General features: G+C 38.1%; 1 protein-coding gene and 1 long non-coding RNA gene across 2 annotated transcripts; both read left to right on the forward strand.

Annotated features, from left to right (window-relative positions):
- The first annotated feature begins 333 nt into the window (after positions 1-333).
- On the forward strand, positions 334-5,880 carry LOC121255539. The gene is made up of 7 exons (XM_041155901.1): positions 334-1,087; positions 1,366-1,563; positions 2,167-2,439; positions 3,191-3,293; positions 4,321-4,439; positions 4,547-4,723; positions 5,049-5,880. The coding sequence occupies exons 1-7, from the start codon at positions 794-796 to the stop codon at positions 5,793-5,795; spliced, it is 1,911 nt and encodes a 636-aa protein (XP_041011835.1). The 5' UTR covers positions 334-793; the 3' UTR covers positions 5,796-5,880.
- A 917-nt stretch (positions 5,881-6,797) lies between these two features.
- On the forward strand, positions 6,798-9,791 carry LOC121255545. The gene is made up of 3 exons (XR_005938793.1): positions 6,798-7,460; positions 8,073-8,345; positions 9,307-9,791. It is a non-coding gene; the product is annotated as an uncharacterized LOC121255545 (long non-coding RNA).
- The last annotated feature ends 4,075 nt before the right edge of the window (positions 9,792-13,866 follow it).

Genomic DNA, 13,866 nt, shown 5'->3' on the forward strand with positions numbered 1-13,866 from the left:
GTCTAATCCCATTATTATACTCATACTGCGTTGTTGTGACAGTCACAGACGATCCTCTAGTCCAGTTGAGCCACGAGGGCTGAGAGGTGAGGGAGGCAAGCGGATTTGGACCGGACCTACTCAATTTATTATTATTATTATTAATAATAAACTGTCCAGTCCAATGCCCATTTCATTTTGACTCCTGGGTTGGATCCAGCCAGCACAACACTCCCCTGTCCTTATCTTCACCACCACCACACGCCCAAACGCTGCGTTTTAACCCACTCACTCTCAACTCTCCCCAATTTCATTTCTTCCCCATATCCTTATTCCTTACTCCATCCTTAACGTGCGCTCCTTTCCCTCTCTTATTATTCCCCCCAACTATATTTTTTTATTTCCATTTTTATTATTGGTTTCGTTTCGCCAACTCAACGTTCAAAACTACCCCCACTCTTTCTACGATTGCCGCGTGATTTTGACGTTGATTCACGCGTCAATTCTCCAAAACGACAGGACCTTTTTGGAAATTTGTGCTCCCTTCTTCTTTGATATATCGTACAGATTCTCTGCTACGTCCCAGTCCCGGATCTCCCCTTCTTCTCCGTGTCGTCGTCGTCATCGTCTTCTTCTTCAAACCATAGCTCGCATTTATTTATAATTTCATTCATTCAGATTTCGATTTTTTTAATTCTATCTTTCCATTATCTTTGGAGCTACGAATATTTTACTCTAGAATGCTTATTGTTTATATTTAATGACTTAAGACCTGATGGTTTCGGCTTGATTCTTCGATCTCTCTCGTCGATTCATGGCGGCGGGGGCAATGGCGACCGCCGCCGGAGCTGCGGTTCTGCTTTACTACGTGCTGAGCCGGAGACTGGGAGCGGGTAAGGTTGAGGGAGATGATCGCAGTGGAGATCTATCGAAGTCGACCAGATCCTGTAGAAGGAGAATCGCTCGCAGGCCAGCTCAGGCCCCGGCCACGCTGTTCGAGTCGATCAACACGCTCTCGGAGACGCTGCGCTTTACGTATTCTGAGACTTTGGGCAAATGGCCAATTGGGGACTTGGCTTTCGGGATTAAATATTTCATGAGTAGACAGGTCTGGGATACTTTAGAATTTTGAGTTAATAAAACCGTGTTTTTTTTTAATTTTATTAATTTTAAAGCATTTGCCTAGTTGAAACTATAATGCTATATGGCTGAAGGCTTTGGAGTCTTTCCCTATGAATTACATGATTTCCCCCCGTCATATTGTTTGCTTGTTCAGTACTGACTGGTTTAATGGGTAAAAGTTTAGATCTTTTCCTTCGAGGTCAATCTCGAAGTAGTGCTCTCTGTTAAGCTTGTGTTGTGAGCTCATTCTCGTTATGCTTGCAGGGTAACTTACAAGTTGCAAGTGTGTATGCTGGTAGTGATTCTATTCAACTTAAAGGTCCGGAAATTTTCGTGGAATTGAATAAATTTCTAAGGTTGTTGACCCTTTGTATGCTCTTCTCAAAGAAGCAGTTTCCGGTGTTTTTAGAGTCTGCCGGTTTCTCACAGGAAGATGTCCTCCTTCACAAGCCCAAGGCAGGGGTGCGTTACTATCTAGAGTATGCTTTGTTTTGGTTTTAGTCTCTCCATTTTTTTTTTTTTTGTGGGGGTTTCATTTCTATCATATCTTGTCCTTTTTTTGCTGCTTCATAGAAAATTATGCAACTGGGACTAGTTACTTCCCCTTTGACGATTCTGACTGCAACTGTCTCAGAAGGCTCCTCACATGGGAGATGAAATGAATAGCCATAGAACGGATTGTTGCACATCTCGTGAGGCTTATACATAAAGAGGTTAGAATAAATTAATAGGGACTATAGGCAACCACTGAGCTAAAAAGCAGAGGACTTTTCAGAAAATAGCAATTTTCAATTTGCATTTTTTGCTGTAAAATTGGAACTTACCTATTTATATGCCCAATTAACAACTTACTGATGATCACATATGAGTAATAAGACTTCCAATGTGGGCTAAACTTTGTGAAAATATTAAGTTGTAGGTTTGGCCTTTCTCCCAAGGTAGTTGTTCCGATTCTCTTATGCTAACTGTGATATGCATGGCCAAGAAGAACATGCTTATTGTTTTCCATACAAGTAGTAAAATCATACTTGAGTATTGCCTTAATTACCAGAACAATGATTGCAGCTTTTGAAGCCCGCTTTCACAATTATACGAGATAAAGATTCAAAATGTTTCCTTCTGTTGATTCGTGGTACTCATAGCATTAAAGATACACTAACAGCAGCAACTGGTGCAGTGGTCCCCTTCCACCACTCGGTTTTACATGATGGTGGGATAAGCAATTTGGTTTTAGGATATGCCCATTGTGGAATGGTTGCTGCTGCTCGTTGGATAGCAAAGCTTAGCACTCCTTTTCTGCTCAAAGCTCATGATGAATATCCCGACTACAATGTTCAGGTAAATACTATTTCTCTTCTTACTTATTTTCAAATGAAAGCATGTGGTTGTTTCAGAACTAATCCTTTTTTATGGATAGTTGAACTTAGAACACAATATGAGCTTCCTTGTTCCATGTCTGTGTGTGACATCCTGGTTGTGAAGGTGCTTTGTTAATTTCGTACTGGATGGGTGGATTGTGAAATCGTACTGGTGTTAATTCTCACATTGGTTGTTAGTCGGTGTCATTGACCTGGACTTTATTAGTGATTTAAGGAGATTTCTATTACACCAATGACTTGTTCTTTTGCAAGTAGCACAAATATAACTAAACTTTCTTAGGTGAGGACATTTTGCTTATATTGTGGCGTAACAATATAATCCTTTTAGTTCAACTTATACAGGAACTGATGATGCCAAGTATCTTCTAGTAGTTCTTATATAACTGTGCGATTCCATCATGAGAGCAATATGGTCAGCTCTTTGCCAAAATTTTCATACGACTTGGTTGATCTCAATATTGACCCTTGTGTAGATTAAATCATATAATTTGCGATCATGTGGATACAAATTAAATTTGAAATATGATGTGTTGGCATTTCACATCCACTTAGATTTTCATTGTAAGATATATAAATCTCTAATCCTTTGTTTTTGTATACCATGTTATATCTTCAAGATGTCAATTTTGAACCGTGAGTTACTGTACATAATCGGTTCACGCAATATATGTTTCCTATAAATAAATTTGTACTTAATTTTTCATATTCAGATTGTTGGCCATTCACTTGGTGGTGGTACTGCTGCACTTTTGACATATATTCTACGAGAGCAGAAAGAATTCTCCTCAAGCACTTGTGTCACATTTGCCCCAGGCATGTACTGATCAAGTTTGATGCTTATGTTTTCTTTCTGTTGCTACCAGTTAGTGGGTAACTTTATTTTATGGGCTTTATAAGGAGTTCATAAATTTTCATACAAGGACAGAGGACTAATAACGTTTGCAACTGGCTTTCGATGACTACGAATAAGTCGTAGTTGTTGATTATTGTCATTTAAGTCAGAATTATGTGGACTTCCAAACTCGAATGAATCTAAAAGTTAGTTACTGGATTTTGTTTTGTTTGTGAGTTCCTTCAATGAGTCAATTTTGCAGATGGTACTTATAGAAAAAACAAGAAGCTTCAGATAGTACTTCACAGAAACAGAAAAAAGTCGTACTATTATTGCTTATTTATATCAAGTGAACTTTATATGAGGATGAAGAACGTACTTATAAAAAAAATAATAAAAAAAATATATATGAGGATGAAGAACGTGCACTTACATTAGGAATTGGCAATATGACATTATCATGGAACCTTGATATCTATTTGGGATAAGGAACCAGGTCGAATTTATTTTTGAATGGCACTTTGTTTAGTAAGATATGTTCTTAAACTCACAGTATGAATGGCCTCTTTCGTCTCAAAACCTGCAATATTATTATGTGGAGGACATTAATGATGCTAATGAGCAGTTGCTCAAATGGCACCTCCTTCCTCCATAGGAACAGGGTGAAGAGTGAGCTCATGGCTTCAATACCCACTGGATGTTTGTGTCTTACCTATAAAAAAAATAATGGAGGACATTAGTGATGAAAATCCTGTTTAGAGTTGTCAGAATCGCATATGCGGCTTAATTATTTCAAAGAGGAAGACAAGATGGTAATAATGGAGGGTTGAAGGAAATTGGATCTTTCTGCATTTTGTATTTATAATGTTGAAATTCCCCTCACTCAAGCCCCCTCTTTTTTCACAATGTTTAAAGTGCTTCATAAGGTATCATTGTCGCCTCTGAAACTTGTGGTTCAGTATGAGGTGCTTTTTCTAAAGTGCTTGTATTGTAATTTTCACTTTGCAGCTGCCTGTATGACATGGGAATTAGCAGAATCAGGCAAACACTTTATTACTACCGTCATTAATGGTTCTGACCTGGTTCCAACATTCTCAACAGCTTCCCTTGATGACCTTCGCTCTGAGGTTGGAAATAGCCTGATGGACAATGAATTCTTGACATTAACAGTGAAATTTCAAGTCTCTCATCCATTAGAAACTTTGGTAATCCTTACTTAGATTGTTGCTTTCAGGTCAGAGCATCATCCTGGTTAAATGATATGCGGGATCAGATTGAGCGCACAAGGGTTCTAAATGTTGTTTATCGCTCTGCAACTGCTCTGGGATCTCGTCTACCATCTGTAGCTAGTACCAAAGCCAGGGTTGCTGGTGCAGGTGCACTTCTGAAGCCAGTATCCAGCAGCACTCAGGTAGGCTTTAGCTCACTCTTCTTGGTTAAGTTCTAGCAACATATACTCCTCTACCTTTTCAAGATCTAGACTTAACCTAGGGATCAACCTGGTAAATTGCACAAGTTAGTTCTCTTATACATTGCAGGTAATGTAATATTTTCCCATAAATCTGCTCGACAAGGGTTTGAAACTAGTTTGAGTGCATATGAATCGTGGACTCTTTTGCTTGGAAAACTAAATTTTGATAAAATATGATGTAATAGCACCTTGTACCTTTTTGTCTCTCAATTCTTGCTTGAATATATTTTTATCATTAAAGAAAATTCTGCTTGGTAAATTTTAGGTTGTGATGAAGCGTGCTCAGAATGTTGCTCAAGCTGTTGTCAGAACACGCTCATCTCTATCATCATGGTCTTGCATGGGTGCACGTCGCCGTCATGTGGGCCCAATTATGGGTTCTGAAGTAGAGGATCTGCCTGAAGCAGCTCTGGTGTCTGAAAGAAATTCAGACGCTACTGCAACTGAAGGGATGACAAGTGACCTGCTTCAGAATAAAGTGCAATCTAGTTCTAGCAATGAATCAGGACATGATGATACAGACGAAGAAGAGCTGCTACTTCCAATAGATAGAGTCACCAGTGCATCCACCGTGGAAGACGTCACTGAAGGTGAGTTGTGGTATGAACTGGAGAAAGAGCTTCAAAGGCAGGAGAATGAATCAGATGTTAGAGCCCAGGAGGAAGAAGCGGCTGCAGCTAAAGAAATCACTGAAGAGGAAAATATGCTGGCTGATGCAGTGGAAGGCGATAAGCCAATCTCGGTGTCGGATGTATCAGAGAGTATCCGCTTTTGTCCCCCTGGCAGAATCATGCATATCGTTTCCGTGCCTGCATCTGTTACTCCTAATATGGAGCATGGTGTGCACACTGAGGAACACGTTGGTATATACGAGACACCGAGAGAACTGTATAGTAAGCTACGACTTTCAAAAACGATGATAAATGATCATTATATGCCTATGTATAAGAAGATGATGGAAATGTTAATCAGGGAACTGGAAAATGAAGCAGATTGTAGTTGTGAAATGTGAAATGTATAAATTAATAGTCAAGAGATTACATCTATTGTATACTCTCCATCTTATTTATATACAACTCTTTGATGCTATTGAGGAATCAGACTGTTTCTTGTGCGATATCGGTTTCTTTTGGATGAGATCCTTCTTTGCTTGATAGGGTGTGTTAGTGCTGTGCTCATTGAAAACAGACTTATCGAAGCCATTAGTTCTACTGTACAGAAAACATAAAGGGATTGTTATAGGATCCAGTTTTGGTATCCCAACAACAGGCATTTTATTTGGATGATAGAGGATGGAGCATTGGCATTGGTTTAGTAAATGTCAGTTTATCTTCAAAATTCGAAGAAATAGAGATGGAATCATCTGCATTGGAGTAGTAAAATACAAGTAACTTCAAATATGAGCAAGAGTATTTCTAAATGTTTCTTCATATTTGAAGATGTACAGTTTATATTCAAAAGTGATTTTATTCTAAAATACCAAACCCATAGTTATTGTAGTTGTAAAATAGGTTGAGGAAAGAAATTAGTTGGGAAATAATAATTTAAATAAAAATTAAATTATTAATTAATATATAGTTAGTGTAGTTGTAAAATATGAAAAAATAATATCAATATTATTATTAAAAAATAATATTATATTATTATTTTGACTAAACTAGAATATAACTTAAATAGTTTTAAATTTATAGAAAACGTATGCTCCTAACTAAAAATTTTAGAGATACTATGATGAAATGGCTTTTAATTTTGAGAGGATTCCATTTGCAGAAGAAAATTGCTATTAATTTATCATTCTTTCGCCATGTCACATCAAATGACTTACCAGATAAAGATAACATCCGTTTTAGGGTTGGCATAAGTCATCTTTTTCATGTTTTTTTTCTTTTTTTTTTGAGATTAATCATGTTATTTTCCTTGTTTGTTGAGTGTACGGCAAAACGATTCCATATTAACCTAATATTGTTGGTAAAGTATTTTATGCATTTGCTGAAATGGGCTTAGTGAGCCCAGCCTTTCAAGAGGCTTAGGCTTCCAAAAATTGACGGGCAAGCCCACCTAAGTAGGGCGGATCTTGCTCGCCTCGAATAAGGTGTTCGTGATGCTAGGTGTTGGCACGACCCGCCGTCTCTAAACGATCATTGACGAGTCGCCTTTCACCCCTGACAGGACGAGTTATTTTCATGTACGAGCCGTCGCTTGCATATTTATAGGAATACTCTGGGCCTTCCACTTCTTAGCTTTCGCGATGTGGGACTCCAATTCCCATCTTCTTTCTTTCTGTTTGAATTGGTTCGCACAAAACTCTACGCGCTGAGCTGGAGACTGGGAGCGGGTACGGTTGAGGGAGATTATCTCAGTGGAGATCTATCGAAGTCGACCAGATCGTATAGAAGGAGAATCGCTCGCAGGCCAGCTCAGGCCCCGGCAACTGTCTCAGAAGGCTCCTTACATGGGAGATGAAATGAATAGCCATGAACGGATTGTTGCACATCTCGCGAGGCTTATTCATAGAGAGGGTAGAATAAATTGATAGGGACTATAGTCAACCACTGAGCTAAAAAGCAGAGAGGACTTTTCTGAAAAATAGCAATTTTCAAAGAAGCAGTTTCCGGTGTTTTTAGAGTCTGCCGGTTTCTCACAGGAAGATGTCCTCCTTCACAAGCCCAAGGCAGGGGTGCGTTACTATCTAGAGTATGCTTTGTTTCGGTTTTAGTCTCTCTCCCTCCCTCTCATCTTTTTATTTTTTTGTGGGGGTTTCATTTCTATCAAATCTTGTCCTTTTTTTCTCTGCCTCTTAGAAAATTATGCAACTGGGACTAGTTACTTCCCCTTTGACGATTCTGACTGCAACTGTCTCAGAAGGCTCCTCACATGGGAGATGAAATGAATAGCCATAGAACGGATTGTGCACATCTCGTGAAGATTATTCATAGAGAGGGTAGAATAAATTGATAGGGACTATAGGCAACCACTGAGCTAAAAAGCAGAGGACTTTTCAGAAAATAGCAATTTTCAATTTGCATTTTTTGCTGTAAAATTGGAACTTACCTATTTATATGCCCAATTAACAACTTACTGATGATCACATATGAGTAATAAGACTTCCAATGTGGGCTAAACTTTGCGAAAATATTAAGTTGTAGGTTTTGCCTTTCTCCCAAGGTAGTTGTTCCGATTTTATACTAACTGTAATATACATGGCCAAGAAGAGCGTGCTTATTGTTTTCCACATAAGTAGTAAAATCATACTTGAGTATTGCCTTAATTACCAGAACAATGATTGCAGCTTTTGAAGCCCGCTTTCACAATTATACGAGATAAAGATTCAAAATGTTTCCTTCTGTTGATTCGTGGTACTCATAGCATTAAGGATACACTAACAGCAGCAACTGGTGCAGTGGTCCCCTTCCACCACTCGGTTTTACATGATGGTGGGATAAGCAATTTGGTTTTAGGATATGCCCATTGTGGAATGGTTGCTGCTGCTCGTTGGATAGCAAAGCTTAGCACTCCTTTTCTGTTCAAAGCTCATGATGAATATCCCGACTACAATGTTCAGGTAAATACTATTTTTCTTCTGATTTTAATTTTCATGTCAATATTTAATGAGAAATGCTACATACACAAAGAGAGTACACAAAAATAAACTCACAAACTGATATAACTTCATATGATCCGTTAAATCCATTTTACAATAAAAGTAACTTTACAATTTGATATATTACATCAAACCACATCAGTTTGTGGGTTTACTTTTGTGTAATCTCTTTGTGGCTAAAGTATTTCTCATATTCAATTGTTCCAACTTCGCTGTTAAGTTTATTTATCTTTCTGTCAAACAAATTGAAAGCATGTGGTTGTTTCAGAACTAATCCTTTTTTATGGATAGTTTGAACTTAGAACACAATATGATCTTCCTTGTTCCATGTCTGTGTGTGACATCCTGGTTGTGAAGGTGTTTTGTTAATTTCGTACTGGATGAGTGGATTGTGAAATCGTACTGGTGTTAATTCTCACATTGGTTGTTAGTCGGTGTCAGTGACCTGGACTTTATTAGTGATTTAAGGAGGTTTCTATTACACCAATGACTTGTTCTTTTGCGAATAGCACAAATGTAACTAGAACTTTCTTAGGTGATGACATTTTGCTTATATTGTGTTGTAACAATATAATCTTTTTAGTTCAACTTATACAGGAACTGTTGATGCCAAGTATCTTCTAGTAGTTCTTATATAACTGTGCAATTCATCATGAGAGCAATATGGTCAGCTCTTTGCCTAAATTTTCATACGACTTGGTTGATCTCAATATTGACCCTTGTGTAGATTAAATCATATAATTTGCAATCCCGTGGATGCAAATTAAATTTGAAATATGATGTGTTGGCATTTCACATCCACTTGGATTTACTTTGTAAGATATATAAATCTCTAATCTTCAACCGTGAGTTACTGAACATAATCAGTTCACGCAATTTATGTTTCTTGTAAATAAATTTGTACTTAATTTTTCATATTCAGATTGTTGGCCATTCGCTTGGTGGTGGTACTGCTGCACTTTTGACATATATTCTTCGAGAGCAGAAAGAATTCTCCTCAAGCACTTGTGTCACATTTGCCCCAGGCATGTCCTGATCAAGTGTGATGCTTATTTTCTGTTTTCTATTACTACCAATAAGTGGGTAACTTTATTTCATGGGCTTTTTAAGGACTTCATAAATTTTTCATAGAAGGACACAGGATTAATGGCGTTTGCAAGTGGCTTTCTACAACTACGAATAAGTTGTATTTGTTGATTATTTTCATTCAAGTCAGAATTATGCGGACTTCCAAACTCGAATGAGTCTAAGTTAGTCATTAGATTTTGTTTTGTTTGTGAGTTCCTTCAATGAGTCAATTTTCAGATGGTACTTACAGAAAAAACAAGAAGTTTCAGATAAGTACTTTACAGAAACAGCAAAAAAGTCTACTATGTTGCTTATTTATATCAAGTGAACTTTACATGAGGATGAAGAACATGCACTTATACATTAGGAATAGGCAATATGACATTATCATGGAAACTTGATATCTATTTGGGATAAGGAACCAGGTAGAATTTCTTTGCATGGCACTTTGTTTAGTAAGATATGTTCTTAAACTCACAGCATGAATGGCCTCTTAATACTTTCAAAGAGGAAGACAAGATGGTAATAATGGAGGGTCGAAGGAAATTGAATCTTTCTGCATTTTGTATTTATAATGTTGAAATTCCCCTCAGTCAAACCCACTCCTCTTTTTTCACAATTTTTATAGTGCTTTATAACGTATCATTGTCGCCTATGATATCATTATCAAATTTCAAAATAATAATAATATTAAAAAATAATATTTTATTCAATTTTCAACTTTCATCTTAACTCATCTCATCTCAACTCATTATCTAAACGGGACTTAGGTGGGATCGTATGTATAATTGGAAGTCGATCTTTGGCAAATATTTCAAGCATCTTACAGTAGGCGAGAACTTTGGGTGTGAATTGAGATGATATATATAGCACAAAAGATTGGCTTCATATTCTTTACAAGGGATGAACCCACGAATACAAGAAAGAGACTTACTATTACTTGATTAGTGATCAGGTAAAACACAAGAAGAGACGAATTTTCTATTCAGAAACTCGTAGAAAAATGCTACCATGGGAAAAAGATCAATCTCTTCAAATGTTTTGTAGGAAAAGAAACTGAGAGTGGAAAGACTGCCATATTCAAGCACGAAAACAAATAGAGCACTCGAGCAAGGTGTTTTAGAGATTAGGGTTTTTGTCGTGTCTTCTTGGTGTTTGTGTGGGCCTTTCTCTATCTAAAAGTTGAATTTAAGTGTCTATTGGGGTGGAGGCAACCATTACTCAAACTCTATTTTTTTTTTTTTTTTGGAAGAACATTATTATCATGCTTTTTTGAAGTGTTTTCAGCCATCATAAAATATGTTTATGCAATATTAAAAATAACATTAACCATATTAACCCTTTGAAAACTTTTTTTCCACCTCGAAATGAGTGCTCTCCTTTCACCTGCGAGACTCCCTGCCCCTACCCTATAGCCTTTCCTTTTCCTCTTTTCCAAAACCCACTAGCTCCCCTCATCTCGAAACCCTAACATCATTCGCCGTTTCTCTTTTTATCTCTCATTCCTTTGAAATTTCCTCATTTAGCACCCACCTCATAGCACATCCACCAACCCGCATTCAACCATCGTTTTACCCTGTTTTCTTTTCGAAAACCTTCTCTCCACCTATGTCTATTCTACCAGACTCTAACCCTCCCCCCACCCAAACCTGAAGCCTTAAAATGGGAAGATCTAAAACTTGAACTCGAAACTCAAGTAGCCACCCTCTTGTCTAAACATGTCCTAGTTGGCCGTGTAATATCGATCATAGTTCTGAACAAACACTCGATTCACGTAGCAATCAAAGCAATCTGGAGCTTTTGCGCAGGTCTTTCCATTGAAGAATACCTTCCTTTTCACGCTCCAGTTGCAACAAGAGAAGAATAGAATCCCTGCGGAATATTATGGGGTTTCATCTTCTCCTCTTCGAATGGCACCTAGGTTTAAGCCTCCTTGAATGTCAAAATGTCGGTGTTTTGGGTTTAAATGCATGGGTTTCCGTTGGAGTTTATAACAATACCAAATGCTGTGCAAATCAGTATGGTTTTGGGTAGCCTTCTGCAAGTGGAATAAACGTCGAAATATGAGGTTGCATTTAGAAAGTTTATGTGGATCCAAGTTGAAATTAATGTAGAACAATCCCTTCCTAAAGGTTTTCCCCTAATCTGCCCGAGAAGGCCTACAACTTGGATACCTTTCAAATATGAAAGATTATCTGAATTCTGTTATTGTTGTGGGCATTTAGGTCATACCCAACAAACCTATCCAAACCTCCAAGACCTTCAAAACCCATCCCCTTTTGGCCCTTGGATGAGGGGCAACTTTTCAGATTCCAGGAGGTCAAACCCCTTTGAGGAAAACCACACAAAACATAGCATCCAACAATCGGAACTCATAGCTTTGTCCAACCCTACCCAACAATTCAATAGAGGACCATTTGCATTCAATCCTGAACTTTGCAAAGGCGTGTCAAGTACTCAGGTCCAGGACTCGTAACTGAGAAATGAAAAATTGATGAATTCAGATTTCAAAGTTGCAAACACTGTCATTGAAGAGGATCCACAGTGTAACAGTCCAAGGATGAACTCCTTCCGAAACAACTTTTTTTGCATGAGTATGGATCTTTCTGGGATCACACAGAAGACACGTGGCGAGTCCTCAACTCTTTTGACTAAAAACAAATATCTGAGGACTGAAAGTGGCATGGGTCAGAGCAAATCAGCAGTCTGGGGAACAACAATATTTCCCACAAAGCTACAATCCCTTTCCCCTTTTGATCCGACCAACATCCATGCTTTTAATTCCACCTTGGCAGATTGGAGGGAACATATAAACCTTACACTCATAAAGCCCAAACCGACATTTTCAGTCGCCGAATCCAGCCTTTTAATGCCTTTTAAACCTCTGACTCCACATGCTGAAACATTGGAAAAGCAAAGCTTGTTTGTCCCCCATGAACCCAACCTCTACAATCTTTCATTGCCCAGTTCGATAATATTCTTGGGCCCGATGGAGGCCCAAAGAATAAACATTCACTATTTGTCCTTGTGATCCCATCCGGACGAACCTGTCTTGCCCTTCGACCAAAAGAACTAACAAATCCTTTTGTGATCTTAAAGCAGCATACCCAAAAGGCTTGTTTACCTCATGAAGGCCCAACTCAGTGGAGCCAAAACCTTTCCCTTTCTGCGAACCCACCCCATAACCAAATCGTATCTCTCTTCTCCAACCCTATAAAACCCGAAGGTCAGGGAGACTCCTTGTAGCATGAGGTTACCTCAGGGCAAACATCGAAGGTCAAGAACAAAGGGAAGTAAACAAAAAATGTGAACAAAGGAGAGAACAATGTTCCTATTGTAAACCTGATCAAATTAACAAAGCTCAAACAAGTTGATTCAGTGTTCCTATTGTAAACATGTCACCAAGTCAGGTATGAAACTCCTATCTTGGAATTGCAGGGGAATTGCCCGTCCCCATGCAATAAGAAGTTTGAGGGCAAGCATCAGGACCTACAATCCTGACGCCATTTTCCTTTTAGAAACTTTAATTAATTCGGATAATGCTAATTATGTTGTTAACAGACTGGCTTTTTATATGTATTTATGTATTCCACCAGCTAGTAAATGGGGTGGACTTTTGCTTTTGTGGAAGACTAATTTGGATGTAGAACTTATTTATAGTGATGCTAATGTAATAGCTATGTTAGTCTATTCGAATCCCACCCATACTCCCTGGTTGATTAGCTTGGTTTATTGCCCTGCTGCCATAAAAAAAAAATGAAAATTTTGGGACACTTTGCATAAACTCATCAACATGTTCGGGGGTCCTAGTCTGTCCATAGGTAATTTCAATGTCATCTTGAGTTGGTTTGAAAATTTTGGAAGTAAACCATTTGCCCCCTCTTCTCAAAAGAGTGGTTTAAAAAAATTCATGGATGACAATGGTTTGGTTGATATGGGGTTTTTCGGGTCCAAAATTTACATGGAATAATAATCGACAAGGTTAGAAAAATATTAGAGAGCGATTAGATAAGGGGAGTTGCAAACCATCTTTGGACCACTCTGTTTCCAAATGCTTCCATAAAACATCTTCCTATCTCAGTCTCGGATCATGCCCCATGGATCTAGGGGTCATCACAAGTCTTTCCATTTTGAAGAGTTCTGGATTAGGGATCCCACTTGTCAATTAGCCATTCAAAAAGCTTGGGATACTAATTGTGTGGGAACCCCAACTTACATTTTGACAAAAAAACTCAAGGAGATAAAAAAAAGCATTAAAAATCGGGAACATAAACTGTTTTGATCATATTCTGACTCAAATTAGGAATTTGACCCACTTTCTTTCCCTCCTTCAATCCAAAAACTCCACTTAACCATACGATCCTACTGAAGATGATATTAAGGCCAACCTTCAAGAGATGCTAAAGAGGGAGGA

This window comes from Juglans microcarpa x Juglans regia, chromosome 1D, assembly GCF_004785595.1.
Source record: "Juglans microcarpa x Juglans regia isolate MS1-56 chromosome 1D, Jm3101_v1.0, whole genome shotgun sequence".
NCBI lineage: Eukaryota > Viridiplantae > Streptophyta > Magnoliopsida > Fagales > Juglandaceae > Juglans > Juglans microcarpa x Juglans regia.

Bases quoted from the DNA above. Each gene is read 5' to 3' on its own strand.
- LOC121255539 (XM_041155901.1), top strand. From the start codon at position 794: ATGGCGGCGGGGGCAATGGCGACCGCCGCCGGAGCTGCGGTTCTGCTT. The intron at 1,564-2,166 runs GTGCGTTACTAT...CAATGATTGCAG, and splicing joins TTCACAAGCCCAAGGCAGGG to CTTTTGAAGCCCGCTTTCAC. The intron at 2,440-3,190 runs GTAAATACTATT...TTTCATATTCAG, and splicing joins ATCCCGACTACAATGTTCAG to ATTGTTGGCCATTCACTTGG.